Source organism: Ammospiza caudacuta, chromosome 2, assembly GCF_027887145.1.
Source record: "Ammospiza caudacuta isolate bAmmCau1 chromosome 2, bAmmCau1.pri, whole genome shotgun sequence".
Taxonomy (NCBI): Eukaryota; Metazoa; Chordata; class Aves; order Passeriformes; family Passerellidae; genus Ammospiza; species Ammospiza caudacuta.
In genome coordinates this window covers 91,479,802-91,494,032 of record NC_080594.1, presented here as the reverse complement: position 1 = coordinate 91,494,032, position 14,231 = coordinate 91,479,802, and the positions used below count along the sequence as shown (strand labels likewise).

Sequence of the window (14,231 nt, the reverse complement as noted above, 5' to 3'; positions counted from 1 at the left end):
ATATAAACAACATAGATAAAACAGAAAGGAGAGAAGGGTGCAGTACATTTAAAGAGACTGTAGGCTTCCACGGGACTGTGCACGTAGTACTGTTAAATCCACCAAAAAACTGGCCAAGTTTCTTTTGCTACTGGAGTAGGATACAGAGTAAAGCACTTCCATTACCTGTAAAAGTAACATGCCTGGCTTTTCTTCTGGTGGGCTGGCGTGGACCCTGAGGCAAGGAGAGGTAGCGTATTTCCGTGGTCTTAACCTGTTCAGGAGACAGAAGTGTGTCCAGTGCCTGTGATTGGATCCACTGGGCACTTACTTGGTGAAACAGTAAAGAGTTATGGCAATATGCTGCACCTTTAAAGCCAAATTTTGATAGGCATGAATAAGACCAATGCTTGGTTTGGAAGGCTGAACTCACATCAGCTCCAGTGAGAATGTCTGTCTGATATAACAGCCAAAGGGGTTTTTACTGTCACCAGAGAAAATCATGTTCTTCTAAGATTCACCCTTCTTGTTTCAGGTGAAAAATTCAAATACAACTAATCCATCCAACAAGAACTTATTTCTCTTCCTTAACCATGATTATCTCAGCTATAAATGTCTGTGCTGTTCAATGCCTCCCTTTAGTCAAACAAATCTCTTACTGATTGAGAACCAAAATCATCAACGTGCCAGAGGCTTTGCATCAAGCCTTTTTTGATTACACTATACTTTGCACATGCAAAATCAATGCAAGTTACATTATTTTACTACACACAGCCAGAGTAGCTGATTTCTGACCAATGTATAGAGATGGGACATGAAAACTTCACTGCTCCCGTGCTAAGTGAAGCTCGCTCTTTGTAAGTGCTGCATGAGCACATCGGGAAAAGACCCATTTTAATGCAGTGAAGGGCACATTAAAACTAGTGTCTTTCCATATTTACAGAGAAGCAGAGGCATTTTTACATAAACAGTAGATGGATAACAGGTACCGGTCTACCCCAAGGCAAGCTGTTTCCCTTCCTGCAACTTTGCCTCAGGCTGTGTTCCCGACGGATGAGGATTTCTTGCACTTGTTTCTCACTTGTCTCAGTAGGAAGATTGTGCCTGTTGTATGCTGGTGCCTGAAACAAAAGATGCAGCCAGCTCATTTTCAATGCATTTGCAATGTTGATCAGTCTGATCAATCACAGGGCCAAGGGGACATCTGCCTCAGCTCGGTCACTGACCCAACACAGATCGCTTTGGTATCACACGGCAAAAGGCAGCCACGCACAAATCTCACTGCTGCAGAGCAAGACGGGAGGAAGATGAACACAGCTGTGTGTGTCAGACCTCAAGGGCTGTGTTTTGATGCCATTTTTGATAGACTCTTACCTGCTCAAAGTGCAGGTGTATAAAATATACCTTCCTAAGAAGGCTGCTATAATCTCTGGGCTTGCCTTGCCATCTCTTTTCTCCTCTCCTTAAGTGTAGTTGGGAGCTACAGATATGAGGCAGGTCTCAAGAAAGAGATAACTGGTTAACTCAGCTCTGAGTTTTGGTGCTAATATTACTGAGTCTGGAGCAAGATTCAGATGGACTCAGGAACAAAGAATGAATCTCCAGAATGAGATGCACAACTGAGTTTCCTTTCCATACTTGCACAAAATTCCAATTTATATTACCCTTAAACGGAGCATCATTTAAGACAAGCTTTTTAGTTTATCATCTACATCTAGTGAAATGAAGGAAATAATTATTGGCCTTAAAGAGAAAAAAATCACTTAAGTTTATAATCCCTCTTAAAAAGTAGAATCTCAGTTTCATTCGCAAGGGTCCTTGTAAAATTGATCTGCGGAGCAAGAGCTTTTCAGAGCTGAAAAGGAGTATTAGAAGCAGCATTACTTTCCATCCAATCTTTCATTTCCAAAAGCACACCATTCTTAATACTACATAGGAAATGACTAGCACAAATAGTCATTACTGTAATTGATTTTGAAGAGAGAGAGTTCATTTCAGTAAGCTAAGAGATAACTATATATGCAAATTGTTGCTGGTAAGATAAGAAATTAATATCATAAGGATAATTAGGCATGGCAAGTCAAACAATGTTAGGAATGAATAACATATTAATAATGCCACATTTAAATGAGCAGGCCCTAGCATTTTCTAGTACACGTGTGTTACATGAGTTAGCCTTGTTTATCGGCATAATTTCAAGGTTACTGTAATGTATTCTCTCCCACTCATTGCTGTGGGCGAGCTCTCAATTGTCTATTCAGTGCCCGAGACCGGATTAAGCAGATACCATACCCTGGGCTGCATCAGGGTCACTCCAAATTTCTACAAAACAAATCCCCACTGAGGTATTACCACACCACTTCTACAGGGAAACAAACCACCTAAATGTGTCAAATGAAGCTTGGAGGACGTGGAAATTTTTTTTCCTCATTTTTTTTCTCCTGCGGTACGGTAAATGCCGCTCCCAACACGCGGGACTGCGCGGCGTTTGCGCGCCCGCCCCCGCAGCGCAGTTTCAGTTTCGCAGTTTCACAGCCCGGCGGCGAGGGAAGCCTGACCTCTACAGCTCAGGCACTGATTTATCCTGGCTTTTCGCGCTGCCGGCAGGACGAAAAGCTGATGGGGGGAAAAAAAAAAAAAAAGGCGCAAACCCAGCTTTCCCTTATTCCGATCAGTGCCCAAGCCCAGGGTTCTTATTCCCTCCGTGCCCTCCCATCTCCCCGCAGTGCCCCCGCCCGCGGTACGGGCAGGGCAAACACGGGCTGCGGCGGCCCGGCCCGGCCCGGCCCGGCCCGGCTCGGCTCACGCACCCTTTGCCGCACTTGGTACAGGTTGTGTGCCAGGACGTCCCGCATGGCCTCCACCTCTGCCGGGGACAGCCTGTGTGCACGCTGCTTCTTGCCGCTCCTGGAAATAAAAGGGGAAATTAAATATTATATTAATGAGCTGATTAAATGCTAATCCCATTAAATAATGCGCATGGACTATTTTTAGTGCTAGAACAGAAGGCTATATAGGGCCTCTCAGTGATCAGCAACACCTGCAAATCATCCAAAGATGAATTAAAAAAGGTCAAATTTTGCTCTTTCATTGGTTTTATCCATATAGTCAAATTGGGCCCTAAGCCCTCATACAGCTGGCAGCAGAAACTCTTCTTTCTTAAACCTCCAGAAGGAAGTTCCTATTTAAGGATTAGACCAGGCCATAACCAGCTCAGGAAAACGCTGCAAGTTTCCTCCTCTGTCTGAACAAAAACCTCAGCATGGTCTAGCAGTCTGGGCCTTGCAATTTTACTGGTTTTTACTCCTTTGAGAAAGTGAAGAAAATCCTGAGTATATTAATTATGAAGTCTGAGAGACCTGCCCTGTGGTGAGGAGAACATATAGAGTTTCCTTGCTACTGAACCTGTTTCTCCATTTGAAATTAAAGAACCACCTAAAAGATAGTAATCTTTGTGTCTTTAAAAAACTTTGACAAGCCCACAGTCACTTGTAACTGCCTGGCTTTTTCACTAGCAAAACAGTGGAGGAGGGCTGCTGTGAAATGTTATCGGGTTTCACTACATCAATCACTGTGAGAGTTAGTGTTCAGATGAATTCCCAGGAAAAGAAAGGAAAATAGATAGTGATCATCCAGGATGAATCAGTCTATCTTGTTTCTGAATTTTTCCTTTCTCCATTTTGTTTTCTTGCCTCTTAAAAAAAAAAAAAAAAAGTGATTGCAAGTGGTGTTTTTCAGCTAAGTGATGTTGTTAAAATGTTGTCTGTACAGTATTGCCAGAGTTTTGTGTGCATCTATCTCACACTTCCTCTAAAATAAATTTAAAAATTTTAATGGCAAAGGACAATGGATTCAAGCTAAACTGTGATTATGATGTAAGCATAGGAAAAAGGTTGGAATTTACAATTTTATCTAGTTTAACAATACTACTACTGTTTTGTTCTATAATCTACCATGAACATCTTGAAAATTTGTAGGACCAACATGAACTACCTGCATTCTATATTTTACTGCCTCTTACTATGAAGTAGACAGTGATCTCTGGGGCCCTGGCCCCTGTGCAAAGCCCCTGGAATATAAGAATTAATTTTTTAAATATTTCAAGGTTTTGAAAGTGTTTTCATTTTGCCATCAGACTAAAACAGAGATCTGACTTTTTTCTGTGAAATAAAAACTAAAAGGGAAATTAACAACGGGTTAAGGTGTAGTATTAGAGCTAGGACTGGGATAAGCAGCAGGTTAAGGACCTCACTGAATCATGAGTCTGCCACTGAGATGCTGGCAAGTCAGTGTGACAGAAAAGGGCTGCCTTTCTGGATTTGACCAGAAATCTTATCTTGTCCCTGATAAATCCTTCCCATCAAATGTTTAATTGACATTCATCAATTCTCAACAATTGCAATGACAACAAAGTTAGTTATTTCCCATTAGGGAAAAAAAAGACCTTCACCATCACCCAGTTCCAGGCTGAATGGGTGGGTGCATTGGTTAGTTGGTTTCTTTTTCACTTGCTTTCAGTTCTCAGAGATACACTGGGAGGACCTGGGGATGCTACCAATTTTCAGGCTTGGATGCACTGTGCCATTACTCTCTGCTGGGTGTGGTGTGTCTCAGACTGGGGCACAGCCTGTGCATGCTGCCCTCCACACAGGGAAACCAGACTCCTTGCTGTCTGCAGCCCCCATCTGATGTCCCTTTGGACAACAGGGAGACCCTAGGTACACCTGGAAAATATACACAAGCACAAGCCCTGGGGACTGTCATCAAGCATTGGTCTCTAAAATACAGGCTTGGCTCATTTGTGTAATGCAAATGGAACTGGAGTAGTTGCTGCAGGTGGCTTTGACATCAAAGGGAAGAGCTGCCTCCCTGCTCTGTGCTCCACTGAATGTGTCCACCGGGTCTTTATAATTTACGGTTGGGAATAAACAGGGGATAGCATCTAAACAGGGAAAATCTTGACTCCACAGGGTAGATTATCAGATTATCTCTTTTTTTCCAGCTGCATACCCGTCTTTCTCCACATGCCAGCACAGAAGTATCCTGTTCTAAGTAATTTCATATCTTATTATTTTGCTCTTAAAGTGAATTAAGTAGAGTAAATAAAACTGCTTGAGTCTCAGTTGAGCTGGGGTAGCAAGAGAAAAAATAGCATGAAGATAATCCATATTGTTCTGGAGCACAAATAAAAAACCGTCATTCTTTTCATGGGATTAGAAATTAACCCACCCAACTGATAACAATGCACATATATGGTAATAAGGAAAAGATTGCTTTCACATTTTGCAGTACCTAAAGAAAGGGCTTTCAAACATGTACAGTATGTTACCAAAGCCATAAAGTAATCCTTATTGAAACTATTTCTTTTTTCTTATTGAATCTTCCAATATGTTACAACAAAAAATAGCACAGGATACACATGTATGAAGAAAAAACGTTATATTATAATATGCCATGAAAACTGTCTCTCTGTAATGACTGCCATGACATTATTTCTTTCTTCCTTAGATATGGAGATACTTGATATTTGATACATTGATACTTGCACAATCTGTGTAATTTTTTTTATTTTATAGCTAAAATTTTGAACTTTGTAAACTCTCCATTAATCTTTACTCGAATAATAATGAGTAATAATTTTGGGACACAACTTTCTCATAACTGTACCACCACAAATGACAATACAACAGTTAGTTCTGATCTGTACTGTATTGATACATTCTAAGATTTATCAAAGTCAATATTGCAGCAATATGAAGCCAGCATTAAGTAAACTCAGTACTAAACCATGGTTCTCTCTAACAGTCATATTTCCTACAAAAACCAGCCATAAACCCACAGTTTTGATAATATTTCCTAGATTCCATTTTTGCCATCTCCATCCTTATTTATCAGCTTATATTCTCCAAAGTGTCAGAACCAAATGCTCTGCTTTCATTCCACTGTGTATTCTTTGTTGCACAATCCATGGGCAAATTTTCTTGCTCCACACAGAAAATACTTACTGTAAATTGGACATCCACTCCACCTGCAGCAATCACACCAGCATGAATGCAATTCTCTAATTCGCTGCATTGGACATCTGCTTTGATTCTTATAAAGTAACTCTCCTTGAGTGCATAAAGACTGAAAAAACTGATCAGAAGTGTGAGCAAGAGTTTTCTCACTACTCTGGCACTGCTAATAATGATTTACATGCCATACATTGGAATTTTATTTCAAATCTCCTCTTGTTCATGGCCAGAGTTTTGTACCTTCACTGAAGACAGGGACTTTAGGAACATGCTAAATCAATGACAGCAATCATAGGATTTATAAATACATTTAGAGACCTTTTACACAGGTTCATTTAATTGCTGTAGGGAAAGACAGCAAGAACTGCTGTATTGGCTCAGACCAAAGGTTCACCAACTAGCTCAATATCCTGTCTCCTGCAGTCCTCAACAGCAGACACTTATCAATGAACAGAGTTGGGGAAACGTATATTTTCCTAGAACACTCTCACAGCCTGCAAGATCATAATGGCTTTGAGCCACAGGCTGTTTTTCTGAAGTTGACACTTCATTTTTAAAAAGGCTTTCTCATCAGAGGATGATGCATAGCAAAATTCAATTATAGCCAGGTTAGAGATTGCAAAAATTAGTCCATCATATCAGCTGGTTATTAAAGAATATTTTTCAATCTAAATTCTCAGCTCAGGAGAACATTTTTGAACTATGCTGGAGCAATTTGTCTTATTTTCTCATTCCCTCAGGAAAAGAAGAGGGATGTGGTTTGATTGCTATGGATTGTGTATCCACCTTGCACATTTTCTCTTGGCTCAGAATGGTTAAGGGATTACAGCAGACAGAAAGGAGCCCGACATACATGCAGTCTTTTTTAATATCATCCATTCAGCAAAGAACAATTTAGAGAGAAAAGGGCAAGGTCTTACACTGCATGCTGACATCAGTACAAGAAAGCAGATTGATCTTGACATGATTAAGCCAGAGTTTCAAGCAAGATTTTAATAGCCAGTTGATATTTGAATTTTCTGTTATTGGGAGTGATCATCATTCAAAAAAGGTAATATGCCAGACCCTACAAGGAGCTGCTGCAAAATGGACAGTGGTTTAAGGATGCAACAGGAAAGAGCAGGCATTAGCAGCAACAGTGGTCAGCAAGAACCCAGGAAAGAAATGATGGAGGCAAGTGCCTGCAGCAGTACCTGTGCTCTGGACAGTGTGTTGCAAGGCAAAGATAATACATGCATATCAATAATAGTATGCAGGACAGAAGATTTGTGCAACGTTTCTCCTAGAGGGTTTTTCCCTCAGTTCCCTCAAGAGGTCCCACCTGTTTTGTCCCCTGGTCTGTCTGATGTCAAGTGGCATCACTGTTTGATAGAATCATAGAATGCCTTGCAACTGGTTCCAAACCCCCCACAATGAGCAAGGACCTCCTCAGCTCTGTCAGGCTGCTCAGAGCCCCCTCACACCCAACTTTGCATCTTTCCTGGGATGAGGCATCTGTCACCTCCCAGAGCAACCTGTTCCAGAGTTTTACCCCCCTCATCATAAAAAGTTCTTGTACCTAGTCTGAACCTATCTTCTCTTTGTCCTACTGCTACAAGTCTACTAGAAAGTCTGTCCCTTTCTTTCTTGTAAGTCCTCTTTAAGTACTGAAAAGCTGCAAAAAAAGCTGCCAGTGTTCCCAGAGCCTTCTCTGTCTCCTTGGAGTGGTGCTTCAGCCTTCTGATCATCTTTGTGGCACTCCTCTGGACCCACTCTAACAGGTCTGTGTCTTCCCTGTACTGAGGACTCCAGAGCTGGACACAGAGCTGTCAGCTCTCACAAGGGCAGAGTAGCAGGGACCTGGCAGGGATTAACAAAACCCACTGGCCAGGTTAGTGATAAGTACATCTGTCTTGAGCCACTACTGTGATTTAAAGCAACCAGAGTGGCTTCTGTATGTGACTCAAGATTCCTCTTCAGGACTGCCCATCATGGAAAAGAAACAGGAAATGTCCATGATTTTATTTTCACTCTCTGAGCAAAGCACAATTATGATGAGCACCAAATTGCATCTTCTCTTTTCTCAACTGTCTTTTTTTTTTCTTACATTTCAATTAAATCATGGAATACCTTGGGTACCTCCTCATTTTTATCCCTGCCCTTCTGTGCCTACTCTGCAAAGGATCAGGAGGCTGGTACTCACTGTAAAGAAGTAGTGGATGGTTTTGAAATTTTCATGCCACTCTCAGCCATCTCGATGGCCAGTTTTATCTCCATCTTTTTGTACAATGACACAAGGCTGGATTTGGGCTGGTGTTCCCGAATTAAAATTTTCTTCAAATACTTATTGTCAAACTTCTTAAATCTGCAAAAGAGATACCAAAATCAAAGTGTAGAAAAGGAAATATGTTTTCATTTCTGTACTACAAGCTGATCTTCATTCAAATGCATATATCTACAATTCAGTGGTGGAAACTGAATACAAATTAGAGGCACCTGTGGACTCCTGAAGGCCTGGTGAGCTGAGACCTTTAGGGGGATATTTGGCATAGTCTACTGGTCCACAGAGATTGCAGAGCCCGGTAGACAAAAGAAAGAAACAAGCTGCAATCAGAGCAAAAAAGAGGGCTGCGTGTATGTTTGCATATTACACTGCCACATTTGTCAGAAAAGAATACGGCCAGTCTCCATGCCTTTGTACAAATGTTGCATTATAGAAGGACATAACAGCAGCAGCTGCTCTTACTGTAATCCTGGCCTATTCAGCCAGCCACCAATGAGGCTCTAAGTGGCCCAGCAGTTACAGTAGTTAGGGCCCATTACATTGCTGATAATTTTGAATCCTGACAATTAGAGCAGAGAAAATACATTTCTTTGTATTCTGAATAACAGAGAAATTGAAAGGACCCCAAAATACTATGTGCTTGCAGGCTGCAGATTGTAAAATATTGCTAATGTGTGGCATAATTTGAATGTGAATGTGTGTGGGTGCCTTGGAACAGGTACATGCTTTCAGGCAGACATTTAGCAGAACAACAGCAGATCTTCAGCAGAGCAACAGTTCTGTTTCTTTCAAAGGAACAGTTTACCACAGCAAGGTAAGGTGCTCCACGATGCTGGGAAAAGCACCACAGGGTTTGTATCTTTCTTTCCTTAGCAAAGGCTGGTTTTTATTCATTAATAGCAGAGGAAGGTACACAAATATTTGCACGGGGATTACAGCTCTTTATGTTTCTCTGTGTAATAAAAAACCTCCTGGATTTTCATTGCTTAGGTAATTAATTCTGTACACAACTTTAAAGCTGCATACAAAAGTTTAGGGAATACTTTTTAATAAAATCTTCTTATATTAAATGTCCTCAGACATGGTGTGTTTTTTGAATCTGTCCATGAACCAAAACACTACATTTATGGCTAGTTCAGGGAAAATTCTCTGTTCAGAGCTATCAGGTAGATATGGGACAAATGGATGGCATTTACTCACAGATATGTGTAAATGCAGCTATTTAAATGGATTTACTGCTCCAACAGAGATTTGTTCAGTTTGTTGACTGCACAGACAGTGGTGTGGTCCCAGCAGATGGATGTCCTAAAGCTATTTCTGTACTCAGAACCAAGAAGACATTTCAGATTCTGGGTATGCCCTAGTACATTATATCATTACTTCCCATTGGGACAAAAGTTGGATGCAAACTAGTCATCCTCTTTCCCCTCTGAATTTCTGATTTCCATAGGGAGAAACTTGGGAAGACTTGCCACATGTGCCAGCAGACACCCTTGGCTGCATTACTGGAGTCCAACGCTGAAAGTCAGACAAGATTCCAGCACAGAAGCCTAAGCAGAACTAGGGATAACTTTTAGCCCACGGCATCATAATAAGATGTTTGGGGGGAAAGAAAAATCAGTCTTTTCCCTACTTGCCTTCACATGCTGTGGTGGTGGCCAACATGTCCACAGGACTCCCTTAGGGAAAACTTAAAGGAAACAGATCTATCTCTTATGGGCAGAGTTTGGAAGAGCTGCAAAACTTCACAAAACCACCTCACACTGATGATGGAAGGGACAATGTGGGACCTGCATTTCTGAGTAAAGACTAGCTCTGCTTATGCTACTGGCTGTTTAAATTCAAACACTCCAGCACTCTTATTTTAGATGTTACTGAATGCAAAGGACTGTAAGGGATCCTTTTTGCTATGGAGGCTCACAGCAAAAGCCAGCAAAGCACTGAGACCATGTGTAGCTTATGTTCTAAATCCAGAGTTAAAGTGTTTCCTGGGACCTCAGATTTGTACCAAGGGTATGCACAGGCTGATGTCTGCAGCGTGAGTTCCCATGCTATGTTTTTCTTTCTGAAGGCTTATTTTCTGCTTGTGCAGATCCAATCTAGCAGGCAATGTATGAGCATTGCACTCTCAAGAGTTAATGGTTACTCAGGAGTTCAGTTTCTAGAAAGAGATACGGCACATGACCGCAGCATTTTGATATCCTCTTCTATTTACCTACTATATTTTACCTGATAGATAGGTTATTCTATTATATTAGACTGCAATAAGACATACTTACTTATCTCTCAGCTGATAATGACTCCAATGTCCACATATGTCTTCAATACCAGCCTTCAAGTGATCCATCAACTACAAAAAAACCATGGAAACATTGTAAGTGGCCATTATGAAATGTTCATGTGTTCATTATGAAATGTTACCACAAATCTGCACTTATTGACATGATTTTGAGATTTATTTTTTTTTTTAACTGGAGCACGTAAGTTAATTCTGAAAGCATCTACATTTTTCTAAAATCAAGGCAAAGATGCCACTGCGGATGCTTGGCTGCATTGAAAGTGTTTTGATGGAAGCAAAAAATTTTTGGGTCCTTTTTGTCTACTGAACCCAAAATATAAATTCTTGGTTCTGTTTCCCCTCCAAGTTTCCCCTCCTCATGCATGGCCTTCCTGGGAGAGGCACAGGGCCACATACCAACATCTTCACCTTGACAGATAAATTCTCTGAGGATTTTGCAGAATGACATGAGACGGGTTACTGCTACCTTCTGTTACTTTCAGTCCTTTTTTGTGCTTGTCCAGCACTATAGATACAGAAAAAGGCCAATTCTTACAGACATGTTGTCATAACGGGTGCTTTAAAATGCAAGTTTTCTTCAAGGTTCATTGTAAATGTTCAGATAGGAAGAATTAATTTCACTTTAAACTCCAAATCAGTTCAATGTTCTAATTTTGCTAATATCTCTTCAGCTTATATCTGTATGTGTGTTTCATTTTAAGACACAGTGTTTCTGTTGATTTCAAATGTATTCCCTATTGTGAAATGAAAGAATGTACATAGGTTTTCTGTAATGATAAATCAGATTGAACAACTTCCTGTGATTTTATATAATAGTAATTTGGGAACTGAAGTAAATGTTTGAGAGGATAAAAGATCACTACCCAGAATAAATTGAAGCTAAGTTTGCAGCTCAATGGTTCAACTCAGTTCAATAGATCTGGATTAAAGACTCTTAAGACTTCAGTGTCTAGAACTGGTCAAAAGATGGCAACAAGTGTTTCTGACTAATCCAGCTAGGAAGGATGGTGAGTACTTTGATAAACATTACCTTTCTCTTTCTGCCCTCCCATGGTCAAAGTGCCAATGAATAAGGGACCTAATACACCATGACACTTGTGGATGATAGTATAATATGACAGTAAATATGAATATAAATGAGATGCAAGATCTTAGAAAATCATGCCTAAGTTACCTCCATACATTCTTAGAATCACTGAGCATCCAAATGCACTCAGTGCCAGGTCTCCAAGTGCCTCCCTCTTTCCAGCTCTTTCAGAATACCTGTTCTTTTCTTTTTGGGATAGTGGTTGCTGATGTAAAAAACTTACTCGCACATGAATTTCTTCATTGATAGATTCCTTTTTGTTCGTCTTTTTAACATCCAGATATCTGACCAAAGGTCCAATTGTGATTCCCTGTATTTGGAATAATGAGTGGAATTGTTAATTATCTTTTAGGCAAAAATAGAAAGAATGCAAAAGGAGATAATTTTAATCAGTTAGGAAAGCTGTGTCTTAGCACAGAAATGAACCATTATTTGTATGGAGGTCTACAGAAAAGAATTTTAAATCAAAAAATGTTTAGAGGGGTTTTTTTAGTGAGAGTCTATTTATTGGCATATTCTAATAATGTAAAGTAACTGTCTCATTGGCAATCATCTTCAAAAGAGGATTCATTTGAAAGAAAATATTATCTTTGTGAGGTCTTGAAGTCTTAAAACCATTTACTTCAATATTTTCAGAATTAAAAATTCCAGGGTTTTTTCACTTAGAAATGGTTTTCATTTTTTCCCATTTCCTTACTGCACTGCTACAGAAAACCATTTTAAAAGTGGAAATAGAAACAAATTGTTTTTTTCCTGAAACATTCTGGTGGAACCTAAGTGCCTTACTTATCACAAGTGCATAGTGCCCCATTGGCACCCTAGAGGATCTGAGACTTTGGTATTGGAAAATGCAAAATATGGGTTGCAGAGTTCTCTAGAAGTTTCAGTTCTTCCAAGTACAGCAGTAAGCAAGGTGAAATAACTCAAATATCTAAAATAGACACCTATACTTACAAATGTGACTTATTCACTTCATTTTTTGAAATATTCTTTTGCAAAGCATTTCAAAATCTTTGTATTTGGTCCCTAAGACAGACAAAAATAAAACTATAAAATTCAAAATCTGTCACAGAACAGACATACTGTTTTCTGGTCAGTTTGAGATACACCACAAATAAAGAATGAATCACTACTGAAAGGTAAAGCTAAAAGACTTCTTAAATTGGAAGTACCAGGAAATGCATGTGGAATGAACATAAATAATTTTGGACACCAAGTGCCCTCTCCCCTGAATATTTTAAAAGATACAAAAGAATTTTTGTATTACCTAAAAGCTCTTAAAAAGGCTAATTACACAATACAGTGCTAAATCTGGCCCTAAAACACAATAACTTGTCCTAGCCTAGGAGTGAATTCAATGCTATTTTCACTATGAAGCTTTCAGTCACCTCTAGTACATGAAAGTTATCCATTAAGAAATATACATACTTGGATGAACACCGTGAAATATATAACCACAATGGTTGCAGTGATGAATAGTTTTTTTCTGGGGAAAAGATTCACTGGAAGCAAGAACACAAGAGAAAAGCTGCTGGCTCCTCGGAGGCCACTATAAGAAATGATGAGTTGGTCTTTGAAGGTGAAGGGATATGTTCGGAACTTGTTACTGATGTAGAAGAGAGCAAACACACCTATGAGGGGGGAAAAAACCCCACAGCTATTATCAATCAAAGAGAAAAAGCAAATATTAAATATTAAAAGCAAAACAATTGTTGTTTTGGGGAACTGTTGACAACCCATGTTTTTTTCTCTTTTTGTTTCTTGTAGCTTTTCTTTGACCAACTGCTAAATTTGGCTTGTGTGAAATATCTCCTATAAAATACTGGGGTTCCTAACAGCTTCAGGATTTAAATTCATTAACACAGTTTAGAAGAGAGATTAGGGAAAATATTAACTTCCTATACTTATGTTGCATAGTTTCCTCCAAAGTGTTCTGGAGAAAAGAAAAACAACTGGATGAGAGTTTTCCCTGTGCCCTCCCTTGCAATATTCCCTGCTTTCTGTACAGTGTCTGCCTAAAGTGTTTGAACAGTGCTTTACCAACAAGTCCTGTGGACAGGCTCACTGAAAGACAAAGAATAATAGCATTTAAAATTTTAATCCTTGGGTTTATTGTGACTCTAATTCTTTGTTTATTTCTCAAATTTAATTTTATTTTAATAAAATTTAAAATTAATAAGAATCTGTGGCTGTGTAAAGACTGCAACTTGTCTTTATAGTGTAATTTTAGCAATTGTTTGATTCACTTCTTCATCCTCCATAAAAAATATATATCCTATGTTTTATGTGGAAAACATTAAATTACTGACATAAAAGCTGACAAATGCTGATAACTGATGTTATTTTACACAGCTGTCACTGATACACTCAAATTATTAGAGGTAAAGCCAGTAACAGCATCCTCTTATGTAGGTTGCTGGATATCACTTTATGCAAGACCTTTTTTGGCTACTTATAATTATGTTAGGCATCAGGTACTCAGAATGAAACAGCCTATGTGAGGTATCAACCTCAGGCCACATCTCCTTTATTCAAGTTTCAGAGAAAATGATGTAATCCTTTTAACACACACATTTAGCAGAAAATGTT

General features: G+C 39.5%; 1 protein-coding gene across 1 annotated transcript in view; it reads right to left on the bottom strand.

The window, feature by feature from the left end:
• Window positions 1-14,231, bottom strand: part of SLC9A4 (solute carrier family 9 member A4) — a 29,622-nt gene that overhangs the window by 2,786 nt on the left and 12,605 nt on the right. Inside the window, exons 5-11 of the mRNA XM_058800092.1 lie at window positions 13,071-13,273; window positions 11,866-11,952; window positions 10,536-10,606; window positions 8,176-8,337; window positions 2,790-2,886; window positions 969-1,100; window positions 166-253 (exon numbers count right to left, since the gene is read on the bottom strand). Of these exons, the coding sequence (XP_058656075.1) occupies window positions 166-253; window positions 969-1,100; window positions 2,790-2,886; window positions 8,176-8,337; window positions 10,536-10,606; window positions 11,866-11,952; window positions 13,071-13,273 (840 nt within the window). The remainder of the gene's footprint in view (window positions 1-165; window positions 254-968; window positions 1,101-2,789; window positions 2,887-8,175; window positions 8,338-10,535; window positions 10,607-11,865; window positions 11,953-13,070; window positions 13,274-14,231) is intronic.